At 38.8% G+C, this 14,135-nt stretch overlaps 1 protein-coding gene across 3 annotated transcripts in view; it reads right to left on the bottom strand.

The window, feature by feature from the left end:
* The window catches only part of cd276 (CD276 molecule), a 105,028-nt gene that overhangs the window by 26,558 nt on the left and 64,335 nt on the right, over positions 1–14,135 (bottom strand). For all 3 annotated transcript variants that reach the window (XR_001812523.3, XM_017466614.3, XM_017466615.3), the window contains exons 5-6: positions 7,403–7,537; positions 2,122–2,193 (exon numbers count right to left, since the gene is read on the bottom strand). Coding sequence is in view for 2 of the 3 variants with exons in the window: in XM_017466614.3 (XP_017322103.1) it covers positions 2,122–2,193; positions 7,403–7,537 (207 nt within the window). In the remaining variant the exon portion in view is untranslated. The remainder of the gene's footprint in view (positions 1–2,121; positions 2,194–7,402; positions 7,538–14,135) is intronic.

The following is a 14,135-nucleotide window of genomic DNA, read 5'->3' as shown; positions in this document are numbered from 1 at the left end:
GGGTCACAGGGAACCTGGAGCCTGTCCCAGGGAGCATGATGGGGCACAAGGCAGGGTACACCCTGGAGAGCGTGCCAGTCCATCACAGGGCACTATCACATACACACTCACATTACAAGACACTTTAGACACACAAATCAGCCAACCATGCATGTCTTTGGACTGGGGGAGGAAACTGGAGTACCCGGAGGAAACCCCCACAGCACGGGGAGAACATGCAAACTCTGCACACACATGGCCCCAGCAAGACTCAAACCCCGGACCCTGGAGGTGTGAGGCGAACGTGCTCATCTATGTGTTTAACATAACCCTAACGCTAACCTGCGGAACAGTGACAAACATATACTGTGCCCCGAAACACAGTAACTTCTTGGCATGAAATTGCTAACATTTTACCAGACAGCCATGTTTGGGCTCTGATGTGCCACGTAGTGCTTGTCGCTTTAAATCCTACATATGTACATAAGGTATGCAGATGAATATGTAAACAACTTAAGTGTCAACGGTATGAAATCTAAGATGCTCCCTTTTTAAACCCACTTTTTAGGAAAACCTCATACAGGAAGGTAAAGTCCGTTCGGGTTTCTGTATCTACAGTACGTATAGAGTAAGCAGTCAGTGAAAGTTAATGACATAATAGCTTTCCATAACCTATTAACAAACATGCGAGGTGATCTCATCTACTCACCACTCACTGCTGCACACAAAACTCTTTAATAACTTTTAAGAAATGGGATTTCATGACGCTTATATGAAGCTCGTGGCCAGAAAAGTGTACAAAACCTATTAACCTTTCTGTGACCTGTGGGTGGACCTGAGACTAAAATCAGTCCTTCATTGGAGGATTTTCATTGTGTAATTCGACATGGAGAATATCAGTGCTCGGTCTGTTAGAGAATATTTTATTATAGAAGATTTTATTCGAATCATCTCGTACAGTAATGATCTTAAAAGTCCTCTCTCTAATCACACCGTGTAAAACCGGCTTAAGATTAGAGTAGTCTGCTTAGTATAGTACATCCACAGGTATACTCGACTCAGTTAAAGTCAGGCACATCCTGTTAGAACTGTTACGAGTTGTTACTTTAAACAATTACAGCAGCTTCCTATCTTTCAAATACTTTCCTAAAAGCCTGTAAAGCCTGCAAAGCCCTACAAATAGTAGGAGAGCTTAAATGCTCTGTCCCTTCCATTCAGACTCGATCAGGATGTGAATGAGATGTTTTCAGACACGGGAATCTACTTGAATGGCTCGTGAGCCTCAGACCGCAGAATGTTCTAGGCTCTTGACCTCGCTGGCCAAACTTGTCATAGCTTAAATATTCATGAGACCTCCATTACCAGGGAGACAGGCCGCTGTCTCTACCTCTTTCTTTCGCTTTCCCTTTCTTTCTTTCCCTGTCGCTGACCCTTTTTCACCTGTCTGCTTATTAAAATCTCATAGTATTAACTGTGCCACTCACAGTCAGGCTGAATAATTCAGACTAAAGGAGTCAAATTAATATCTTTAATGACATTACTGCCACAGGGGGAGCATGGACAGGATTCTGGCTCAGCTTACTCTGGCCTTCGCTCAAGAAGGGAGCTTAATTCATTTGACAGTCATGAAAATGTAGGCATAAAAGGAGATGAAGTATCATTCTCTAGTGTTTAAAGGCGGTTAAAAGGAAGACAAAAGACTCAGACTGGTGTGGTGTGGTTTTGGTTGATTTAAGCTAAAGCAGATTTGTTTGATGGTAATGACACACAAATGGCTAAAGCATCTGGTTTATATATGTGTATGATTTAAAAATTTCCTCACTCTATATCACTACTCTTTTTTTTTTTTTTTTACCTTTAAGGGATCATTAAGTGGATGAAGCATGACTCCCAAAGTGTCTAGCCAAAGCCCAGAATAGCCAACCCTAAAAATTCCTGATAATGAAACATGCGCTCTGGATGAACCTCAAAATACGAGTGCTTTAAATGTAACCTTTTCCCCTCTAAATCATACATGCTATTTAGAGTTCTGCCTTTGGCTATTATTGAACTTCTAAGTCAGTCAAACCTAAGAAAAACATAACACGTTTTTTTGACTGCATCAAGATTTTGACATTTAAAGAAGATTTAAGATTTACTGACCTGTCTTGGATTCTTCAAGTTCTTTGGCTTCCTCGAGTTCTTTGGCTTCCTCGAGTTCTTTGGCTTCTTCCTCTGTGCACAGTTAAAAAAAATAAATAAATAAAAATAAATAAATAATAATAATAATAATAATAATAATAATAAAAAAAAAGTAGAGCAGAAAATGTAACTTGGTGAAATGCAGCTGCTGTACTGCTACTGCACAGACACACTATATATTACCTTCTAGGCTGTAAGAAAAATAGTGCTCACAAGCATGATCATTTCTCTATTTTAAAACTAGTGGTGTGAACATCAGACTCATACAAGATTCGATATTTGACGATACCACTTAGTCTGATGTGATGTGATCGGAATCTGTGCAAATGATCATGACATAAAGAACTATCAGTGGGCACAAATTTAGAGGTCCCAAGCAGCCTACAACACATGTTGGACTTGGGGAGGACACCAGAGTACCCAGAAGAAACCCCCGAATCACACGGAGAACTCTGCACACACAGGGTGTAGGTGGGAGTAGAACCCCCAACCCCGGCATGCTGACCACTAAGCTACCGTGCCCCCATAAGTACTCATAATCAGGCTTAAAATGTTATTGATGCGTCTCTAGCTATAAGAGTATGCCTATTTATTTATTTATTTGTTTATTTATTTATTTATTTTCACAAATGTACAAGTAAAATACTTCTACAGTCAGCATTTGGAAGCTTTGGAATGTCAAGCAATTGAGCGGTGCCTACTGCAGACCAATGCAGGTATGAATGCAAGTTATTGCGATGGAGTAATTCAGTGCAAGAACCCTGTTCTTTTAGCACCGAATGACGCAAATGAACACAGCTGTGATGATATATGGATATATGGATGGAGAGGATATGAGAGCAGAGATGAAAGACCCTAAAGACAATCAAGTTGAGACCGGTGGTGTTTCCCCATCTGTGGGCTGTCATCGCCACATCTGTGTAAGCTAACAGCCTAATCTCAGACGCTGTTCGTTCCTGTTAGGATCCTCCTCCACATCCCCACATGCTTTATGACAGCTAAGAAAAATGAGCTAGTCGACTATGGACTCTATCTGAGTGGCACTAGCTTCGCAGGGAGCAGAGTCAACTCCAATCTACCCACTATTCCTGGCTGCTGGAAACGAGTAGACAGGCTCAATTAGGACCTCCGCTTCCCTCCACTCTCACCGTCAGTGCATCAGTTGAGTTTTTCCCCTTCCTTGACTTCACATCACAGCTGATTCACATGCTTTTATTCTGTTTTTTTTGTTTGTTTTTTCTTCTTCCAATATTCTATATAACTGCTACCAAATAATCCCCAAGCGTGGGGGATTCCAGAGGGTCTACAGTACTTCCATAAATATTGCTTAGGTTCAGAGCCTTAGGGTTCATGCTGCCTTCACAGGCTCCTTGGATGGACCTACAATCCCAATTCCAAAAAAGTTGGGACGCTGTGTAAAATGTAAATAGAAACAGAATGCAATGATTCGCAAATCTCATAAACCCATATGTTATTCACAAGAGAATATGGAAAACACATCATAGGCTTAAACTGAGGAAATGCACCATTTTAAGTAAAAAATAATGTCATTTTGAATTTGATCGCCATAGCACGTCTCAAAAAAGTTAGGACATGGGAAACAAAAGGCTGGAAAAGTAAGTGTTACTAAACAGAAACAGCTGGAGGTTAATTGGCAACAGGTCTGTAACATGATTGGGTATAAAAAAGAGTATCTTAAGCCTAGTTGACACTACACAACTTTCAACATCGGCAGACGTTCACACTTCACGACTTGCAGTCTTGTAATCGGGAGTCTTGAAGTCGTTGTGGTGTTCACACTAGGTGATTGCTCGGTGACAGGGGGTCATACACTACGCGATCTGACAACAACTCTGTCACCTGACGACTCTATCTGGTGTCCAAACTATGTTTTGTCTTGAAAAAACACGCGAGAGGTCACAAGGATATATGTCGTGAATGCCATGTGCGAAACAGGAGTTGTTGATTCGAAGATGGACGTAGGACAGAAACAAGCGGTGCGAGCTGTTTGCGGGTTGATTCGTGCTGAAGAAACCCCAAAAAGGAAAAGACAAAGAAATTTAACAGCTTCTCCCCTTTATGCTTCTGTCATAGGTTTCACGGGTTTCTCTTCCCCACGGTGACCTCACCCCATGCCTGTCTCTCTGATTGGCTGGAGCTTGTCGCCACAATCACTGCTAGTGATGACACTTTTCACACCACAGGATGTGGAGTCGCCTGACAGCTCGAGATATTTAGCATGCTAAATATTTGTGTGGCGTCGCCGATGCCTCGACGATATGTCAGCGAGCCTTGGCGATGCGTCATTGAGTAGTTTACACATAATGATCGACTGACGATCGGCGAGCACCGATTGCTCACCGATTTGCCTCCGATCAAAGGGTTTTTGTCGGTGAGCTCGGGGCCTTGCAAATCGGGCTTAAAAGCGTGTAGTGTGAACTAGGCTTTACACGTTTGCACGTGTGAACTAGGCTTTACATGTAGGCTTTACACGTTTACCCAAACATTATGACCCCTCAGTCCTAAGGAGAGCCCTTGTTTACTTGGCCCCTTGATTTGCATCTCACTGTGTTGTATATCTTTAAACATTGTGTTTCTTACTATGACTTCACCAGATTGTAGGTTCCAGCTTTTAAGATTTAGTCCAGATTTCTTTTGCTTATGTGTTTTGATTTGTTCAGTCTTTAGTTTAAAAGTTATTTTTTTGTCTTATGTCTTGTTTAGTTTAGAATAGTTTTGTCTTGTGTTGTCATATTTAGTCTGGCCTACTTGAGGTTTGATTTATTTTTGTTCTGTTCCTGCTTGTTTATTTCAGTTAGGGTGGCTTCCTTGAATTTAGTTTTGTCTTGTTTCCTTTAGTTATGTCTAGTTTTATTTTAGGGTATCCTTCAGCCCTAAGAAGAGCCCTTGTTTTCCCTGTGCTCTTTATCTTAGAGACAATGAATTACGTCTCTCTCTCTCTCTCTCTCTCTGTAGATATATTTTTAAGACCCTAGAGGTTTGGAGTTATAACATGCTGACCTTTTATTTAAAGGTCTCCTGCATTATGAGCAGAACTCATTAAAACTACTATTCCATAATGCAAAAACATTCCCCCAAAACATCTCTATTTTTATATTAATGTATGTATTTATTTTATTTTGTCATCTGCCTTGTGTCGAATTCTCCGCACACAACATGTCCAGTTATCTCCTGATTCTGGCCTCCTTTTGCTCTGCTGACTTGGATCATGCTCATCTTGTTCTCGCCTTATCACTGTCACTAATTAGCCTATCCTAATTAGCAGTGAATTTCCCCCAGCAATATGACTGGAAGTGTCTGGGTGACTGGAGGACTCACGGATAAATACTGTCTGGCTTTCTGTGGTTTAGCATCTATCTCAGACGTCTCGCCTCGCTTCCCCAACCCATGTTGTCAGCACAAGCATTATTTATTTCACCTTTACTGAACCATTTAAACTCAATAAAGTTGGTTGTATATAGCAAGGTTTCAACAGGGGTTTCAATGCCTCAACTTCACCAGACTGAAGTCTGAAGTGTAATAAATATCCCCATGGACAACAAGTGTTTATAGTCTAGTTTTGATTGGTTTAGTTTTGCTTTGTTTGGTCTTGTTGAGTCTAAACTAGGTTTGTTTTGTTCAGTTTTGTTTAAATTAGAGGTGTGCATGAAGACTGGGATCCCGCAGGACCCCTCAAAAAAGTTTCAGGAGTGGGCAGTTTTACTTCGTTTAGATATGAAGCTCAGAATGTAAAGCAACATACGTTAACATAGGAGTGCACTAGATGTAGCGGGTTGCTCATGTGGTGCTGTGGTACACATTCAGTCCATTCCATTCATTCAGCTTCAATAAATTCTTTATTCTGGTTAGAGTTGTTGTGGTATAAATGACGAATTTGTTTATATTTTTGAGAAACAGGACCAACGAAGTTCAATAGAAGACACAAGGCAGAAACAATAATTCATACTGATTAACAATGATTAATCAAATTGGGCTTGGGATCAAAAAAAGAATGTCTACAGACAATTCCTTGGACTTCATGGCTTGGTTTGTGCTCTGACATGCATTGTTAACTGTGGGACCTTATATAGACAGGTGTGTGCCTTTCCAAATCAGGTCCAGTCAAATGAATTGACCACAGGTGGACTCCAATCAAGTTGTAGAAACATCTCAAGGAATTTTGAGTGTCATGGCGAAAGGCTGGGAATACTTATGTACGTGTGCTTGTTTTGTTTTTTTATTTTGAATAAATTTGCAAAGATTTCAAACAAACTTCTTTCACGTTGTCATTATGGGGTATTGTTTGTAGAATTCTGAGGAAAATAATGAATTTAATCCATTTTGGAATAAGGCTGCAACATAACAAAATGTGGGAAAAGCGAAGCGCTGTGAATACTTTCCGGATGCACTGTATGATAACGACTGTATATATAGGTATGTCGCAACGTATCTGATCTGAGACCCAGAATGTTGCAAATTTTAGCTTCCTGCTTAAAATTGTATTGCCAGATGTAGCAAGTATTTGTATGTAAGTAAGCATGTGTATATAGTAAGTATTTACAGATTCACAAATTTGACCTAGCAGGTAGTTGGGACCTGTTAGGAGGCAATGGTAACCAGGTTGATGTATTGGTATTAGTTTCTTAGTCTTAGCCTCAGTTTATTACTAGTACGCTATTATTAATCCAAGCTAAAGAATTCCCTTTAGCGCTGTCTGTTTTTCTCCTGCTCTCTTTGCCGTCCTTCGATGTTTCGTTGTCCCTGTTAGTCCTACTATTTTCTGAGAATCAGACTGTTTGGGCTTCCAAGTGGTGCAATTCTATAAGCATTCGGCCTATAAAAGGGTGATTTGATTGCGAGTTTAATTGCGAATTCCAACAATTCAACAGCCATTCATGGACAAGAGGACATAACTGGCCTGCTGTCTGGGTTGGACTGATAGAATTCCTCTGTTCACTGCCAATCAGAGAGATGGAAGCCAAATGCAAGCAGAAGAGATAAACACCCCAGGTGTTTTTAGAGGGATAAATATGTACTATATATCTTCTCAGTAGCTACGGTGACCTGCTGAGGTGAAATCGAAAAACAAGGTTAAACAAGCATAAAGACTTCTATAATCCATTCGATTGTGTCATTAGGTTCCCCACTGCTGATTCATAGCTTTCTTTGTAAAATCTGTATGAGTGTTCTAAGGTTGTGATTTGGAACATAACGCTTTGGTCTGGCTGAGGAGTAACCTTACCTGCTCTTATCTCTTCGCAGCTCTCTTTGATTTTCCTGTGGCAGACGGCAGCCAAGGCAATGAGGAGACCAAGCAAACAGACTGCCAGCCCAATCGTTACCCACAAAGCCACTTGAGGAAAAACCGGGGCCTGGGCTAGAGAGAGAGAGAGAGAGAGAGAGAGAGAGAGAGAGAGAGAGAGAGATTGATTTTATCAGCATTACACCATCTAATTCACCTCATCATCTTTACATTCGTCACCATCACTCTTATCAACACAGGAAGTGACTTCTCCAGTCCTCAATGGCAAATCATATTCATCTGACTTTCACATTATCGTCAATGATTGTTAAGTCAGAATGTTTTTATTAATACTTGGAAGAGTTCTCCTCACATTGCTGTCAGTAAAACATACAGTTTATGTGGCACTGGCTCTGAAAGGTAGAATGAAAATGGGATGCATTTTGAGTTTCAAACCAGCTAACCAACAAACCTCTGCCCATGAAACCTGAGGTGACCGTGGCAAGGAATACACTGTGACAGACTCAAAAGGAAACTCATCAAGCGTAGATAATTACAGTATACAGGTCCAGAAGAGTAAACACATACAGTACCAAAATGTGCTGAAAGGATGTTCAATATGAATGCAGTGTGAATACGAGTCCTGGGATGAGCACTTTAGTCTTTATGATTACAGCAGCAGTTCTTAGGTACAAATCTACAGTAAAGAAGTGCAAATCTTTAGAGTATCCATATGGGAACATCCACAGCAGTATAATGTGACCTGTTAAAGCAGAGGTTGAAGTATGAGGTCAGTAGCAATATAATCTAGCAGAAAAGAAGGAAACAAAAATAAAAAATAAGTAGAACTTGGTGCCAACGAAGTCCACAAGGATGCCCACACTGTACCCTGAAGAAATACTTCAAACAGGAAGGAAGCTATTGAAGATAAACTACTTCAGACATTTGACCTTGCTTTGACCTTGATCATAATGGCTCAGTTCCACAATCAAATAAATTCATCTGCTGGTTACAATGATTATTAGATAGATAGATAGACACACGGGCAACCTGAAAACATAATGGCTCCACCATCTCACCTCACTAATGTGATAATATCTAAATAACAGGAATGCAAAATATCCTTAACAAGTAATAGTACCCCTAAGTATATACTGAGGCTGATAACTATAAATACTTCTAGTTCTAGTTTCTAATTTAACTTTAATTTGTTTAAAGTTAACACTATGGACATATTAATTATCTGCCATAGCATTTATTGCCGGGTTTATTTTCTTTAAAGAAAACATTCTGACCAAATAGGTTGTTATGGAATTATTATGAAAAAAAGGCATCTTGTTACTACTAGAATTCTAATACGCTAGGAATAAAGCTACAGTATGCGTGCGACAAATTTCTATCTCTGTATAAATGCCTGGATTTAAGACTCCTTTGTGAGGTACGTACGCTAATGACAATTAATGTTATTAAAATCTCATTGTGGTTTTAGACAAGCGTGAAGTAGAATTTCTCCAATTCTGTCAACCTGAACCATTCATCAGAACCTGGTTAGCATGTTGTAAAAACGAGATCAATCACATATTTGTCAGATAATAACAAGATTTCTTGTAATAACATGATAGCAATGTGTAAGTTTCTTACAGAAAAACAAAGTAAATAAATAAATAAAAATAACGTATAGCCGATACCGATAACCGGCTATTCGGAGTGATATCGGCCGATACCGATACCGATACCGATCGTTCGGCCTTTTATACCTTCTTATGAATTCATAATAATTCATTTAAAAGAATACTGAAAGAAATGCAAATAAAAACTTTATTCTCTCCATTTCAACAAGTTGTTTGACAGTAACTGGTCTCATAAACAGAAAACACATTACTCAAATTAACATTAACACATGAACTAAATTCTGAAGATTAAAGTAAGATTATTAATTTATTGAATGATATTAATTCATATTACCATTGAGTGAATACTAAAAAAAAAAAACCTCCTGTTAGTCTCACATTCACTCTCCACAAACAAAAACATTTCTACTTCATCACTGACATCAAACCGGTAATATATAATATACACTTTTTTATATATGAACATCAACTGCTTATGAAATATACTACTCTATAAATATATTTTTCTGTGCAATATATGCAAATTTTTTGTCAACTCATCTTTATTTAAATCTTTCAACGGTGTACTGGCCCTTTAATTCAGCTCGAGGGTGAGCGGGCAGTCCTGGGGGGAGTGGGGGTGGTGTTAATTAGACTCCACGCCGAAACTCTCGCTTCACTGCTGCTCACTTCCGGTGTAAAATGTTATCAGTGCAGAGATTACAGAGATTACAAACTGCAGTTTTGTCATCATTCCACACAAGAGACATCTTCTTTACACACAGCACAAAATCGATGTGTTTTCCCTACCCTCCCTCTTTTGATTGACAGGATATAATCGGCCCTGCTCATCGGATGTTTTTAAACTATCGGCCGATAGCGTGAAAAATTGCCTTTATATACATCGGTGTATCTCTAATAACATGGCTTGCTCTAGACTTTCAATAAAGTGTGGACGGTTTATGCAATTAATCATTTCACAATGTTACTTTTATATAATTGCCCACAAATTAAATTCCATAGATTTTGCGTGTTTTTTTTGTGTGGGTGTGTGTGTGTGTGTTATTATATGTTATATAAATAAAGTAACATTTCCACTTTAGCCAGGCTGTCACAACGGACCGTACTTTTAACAGGCTTTACCAAGAATGCTCCTCTTCTCAGCGTTAATGCAAGTGTTTTCCTGAGGTAGGTGTGCGATCAATTCTCACCACACTTCCGAAATACTGAGTTATGATCTCATGAAGGCCCTTTATCTCTCCGTGAAGACTGGCTGTCTCTGAGTATGCATGTCTATGTGTGTATACAGGGGGGCCAGGCAGTCAGAATGAGATGAACCTTGACTCCAGAGAAAAGGAAAGCATAATATGAGTGACAGGACACGAACGGGGGGAAAAAGAAACGTGGCAAAACAAACTGGTCAGCGAGACAGAGAGAGAGAGTTATTGCAGACTCCTCCAAATTTCCCCTGGGTATTACTGGTTCTGCCTGTGTGTATGTGTGTGTGTGTGTGTGTGTGTGTGTTGTAAGAGAGAAAATGAGATAGAGAAAGAGATAGAGATGGAGAGAGGCAGGCAGGGAGAGAGAAATAGAAACCCCACTAAATGGCTCTGTAGTCTGGACTGCAATAGAAGCACAGCATCACATCAGCGACTCTGGCTGAATAATTTCAAGACATCATTAAATGTCAAAAATGAAACTGCAAACACTCATACAATGGCAATACACCTGGAACCTTTCAGTCGGAGCATGATAACAGCTTGGTAGCAGCTTGCTAACATGATTACCAAGAATAATGCTTTGTGTGTGTGTGGGGGGGGGTGCTATTTTTGATTTGAACAGAACATTGTTGTTCTTCTTTTCCTCGACCACCAACAGACGTTTTATTCGTAATCCCATGAGAATGCAGCCTCTTCAAGTTTTCAAAAAAAAAAGTGAAAAGTGATGTCAAGCACCTTTTTTTTTCTTTTTCTTTTTTTTTACCTTCCGACCAATCGGTTCGCAAGTTGCAGGGCAAGCGATAAAAACAAGCCAACGTGGAGGAAATGCAAAACATTTCATTTCCAATTTTCCAATGCTACAATGTAACTAAAAATAACAACCTGTCTAGTTTCGGGGCGTCTACTGCTACGCAATGTGACGTCCCAATTTAACTGTGGCTGCCTACTGTCAACTCACACAAGCAGCTCTTCTGGACGTTCTGCATCCAAAGCTACAGCGCAAGTGAACAACCTGCTCTACACGTTAAACCTCTACCACTACACTCTCTGAATAAGATCGACACGTAGTAAATTATTTTAACATATTACACATGATTTTAGCATATTAGCATTGCTCACCTGTGTAAAGTTAGCACTTTTCACCGCTTATGTTGAGACTTGACAGGCTCATGAAACGTCTCCTTTCCTCTCCAAACATAATCAGATTTGCAAGTCATGGAGCAATGCGTTACAGCAATTCAGGTGTTTTTTAAAACGTCGAATGTCTCTGTATTCTCAGTAGCCTAACGAATTTACAGGGTAAAATCTATCCACATTTTCAAAATACCCACGTTACTGTACTACGTTCCTTCGTAACTTCCCAGCCTGATTGTGTTTGCAGAGAAAAGAAGTTTCATGAGACTGGTAAGTCTATTCACATGTCGCGAACTTTACACATTCAATATGTTAAATAAATTTTTAAAAAAGAGTTCAATTATTTATTAAGTTAATTATAGTGCTACATGTTAGCTTGGTTAAAATATGTTATGTTAGTACAGAAGGCATACAAAGCATTTGAGTGAAAATTTGATATGTTGATATGTAATGTATGCTTGTGCCAGAACATTGATAGTCATCATATAGAACGCTCTACAAATAAGTTACATGTGTATTGTTGTTTGGGGTTTTTTCTGAGAGTGAATTGTTCCACCACCTGGACTTTTGGTCCCTTGATTTGTCAGTCTGCAGCAAGGGGTACTTGTGTTGTAGGGCAAGTTGCGCTTGATTATTAGTTGGTCACATGACCTTAACTTTTACATAGGCTGTACCTGTGCTACACTGGCTAAGTTCATTTAACTCAAAAAATTTGAGGAAACTAATTACCTCAAAATATTTAAGTTGATAAATCAATTTCTCCAAGCCAAATACACTTAAATATAACAAAAATTTTACTCAAACTTGTTATATTTAAGTGTATTTGGCTTAAAGAAATTGATTTATCAACTTAAAAATTTTGAGGTAATTAGTTTCCTCAATTTTCTTTGAGTTAAATGAACTTATCCGGTTTTACAGTGTAGTAACTTAATAACATACCTAAACTTGATGGACCTCCTTTCAGACATCATTCACATTTTATCGTCTTAAACTCAGACAATACTTGGTTTCGTTTTGGTTTTGGTGGAAGACAAGAGAAAACAGTTTGCGCTTTCTGGAATGTCTTAAAAGTGAAGAAAACCTCATTTCCCACAGGATATAATGAGATCTTTACCAGCATGTCAATCTGGATGGAAAATATATTACATAGAGCTATTCCTGCTGGTCATTTTATAGAAGGTTAAATACTCTTTACTCTTAGTACTCTTTCTAGACATGTACACGCGCAACTTGAAAACATTACTGACGTGACTGGTTCAGAAGGGACTAAAATCCAAAATGACTCCACGCCCCCAGATAAAACTTGTCCAATCTGAATAGGGTCTAAAAGTTGTCAGTATAAGTCTCATCGATGCCTCACTCTTGTGCCTTTTAAACAAAAACCTTATCTTTCGAGCTTATCTTTCAGCTGTGTGCTTGGACTGGGCTCTGTCTGGCAAATGAATAAATCTAAAACGCTCACATACACACAAAACGCTCACATGCCTGGCACTCCTCCTGATTGCAGGTCAAAATAAATGGATCCTAAACGCAGTAATATAAACTCTGTAATATAACTTTTAACTCTGCTCATGTTCATTGGAGAAAATGAGCCAATGAAAACAACATTAAAAGCTTCGTGCTGGGAAGAATAATGTTCAGTACGGTCGAATTTTATATTGAGATTTCTTTGTTTATTATTATATCGAGCATAAGTAAACATGGACATGGAAAGCAATATTACACTAAGTAATTCTATCAAATGATGTTTGCTCAAATAATAGCTAAAATAATCTTCATTAGCTCCATTAAATCCATACATGGCTAAAAATAATTCAACAGTAATCAACGTGAACACAAGTGTGTTAATTAATGTGTTGTCTGTGATTAATTTGCAGAATTTTTAAGCAAGATTATCAGCATTTTTTCTAAACAAGTTTTTTTTAATCATTTTATTCATGATAATTGCTAATGCAGGCTTATTTTGAGTCATACAGTAGATGAAATACGAATTAGTACATGAAAGGTTTTAATACTTAGTTAACATTTTAACCAACATCAAAATCGCTAATGACTTTGTTAGCATTGCTCATGGTTTATTCATGACGAAACTCAGTTTTCAGGACAATGTTAATTAAGAAAAATTCATTCTTTATATTAGCCACCAAGAATCATACTAATGACGAGATTACTAATAGTGTATTAATGCTAAGATTTATGGTTTATTAAAATCAGTGTGTTACCAACATCAACTTTTAGCAAATATCATTAAATCCAGAATTCTGGGTACCCTTCAAGAGAAAAAATATATATATATATATTGTGTAAAATAAACTTTTAAATAACCCTAAATACCATAAACCCTAAAACACCTGACAATCACACCCACCCATATGTGGTTCTTCCCTAAAATATTGCCGCAAAGTTGGAAGCACACAATTGTATAGCAGTACAATTTCCTTTCATTGAAACGAAGAAACCCAAACCTGTTCCATCATGACAATACCCCTGTGCACAAAGGAGCTCCATGATGCAAGCTTGTGGCCTGTGCAAGTGACCTGCACAGAGATCTGACCTCAATCACATCGAACACTTTTGGGATGAACTGGAACGCCGAATGTACCCTAGGCCTCCTCAGCCGACATCAGTTCCTGGCCTCACTAATGCTCTTGTGGCTGAATGAATAAATCCCCACAGCCACACTCCAAAATCTAGTGGAAAGCCTTCCCAGAAAAGTGGTTATATTAACAGCAACGGGGGGACTAAATCTGGAATGGCATGTTCAAAAAG

This window comes from Ictalurus punctatus, chromosome 4 (assembly GCF_001660625.3).
Source record: "Ictalurus punctatus breed USDA103 chromosome 4, Coco_2.0, whole genome shotgun sequence".
Classification (NCBI taxonomy): domain Eukaryota; kingdom Metazoa; phylum Chordata; class Actinopteri; order Siluriformes; family Ictaluridae; genus Ictalurus; species Ictalurus punctatus.
The sequence above is the reverse complement of the archived record's forward strand: the minus strand, read 5'-3'. Positions and strand labels throughout refer to the sequence as shown.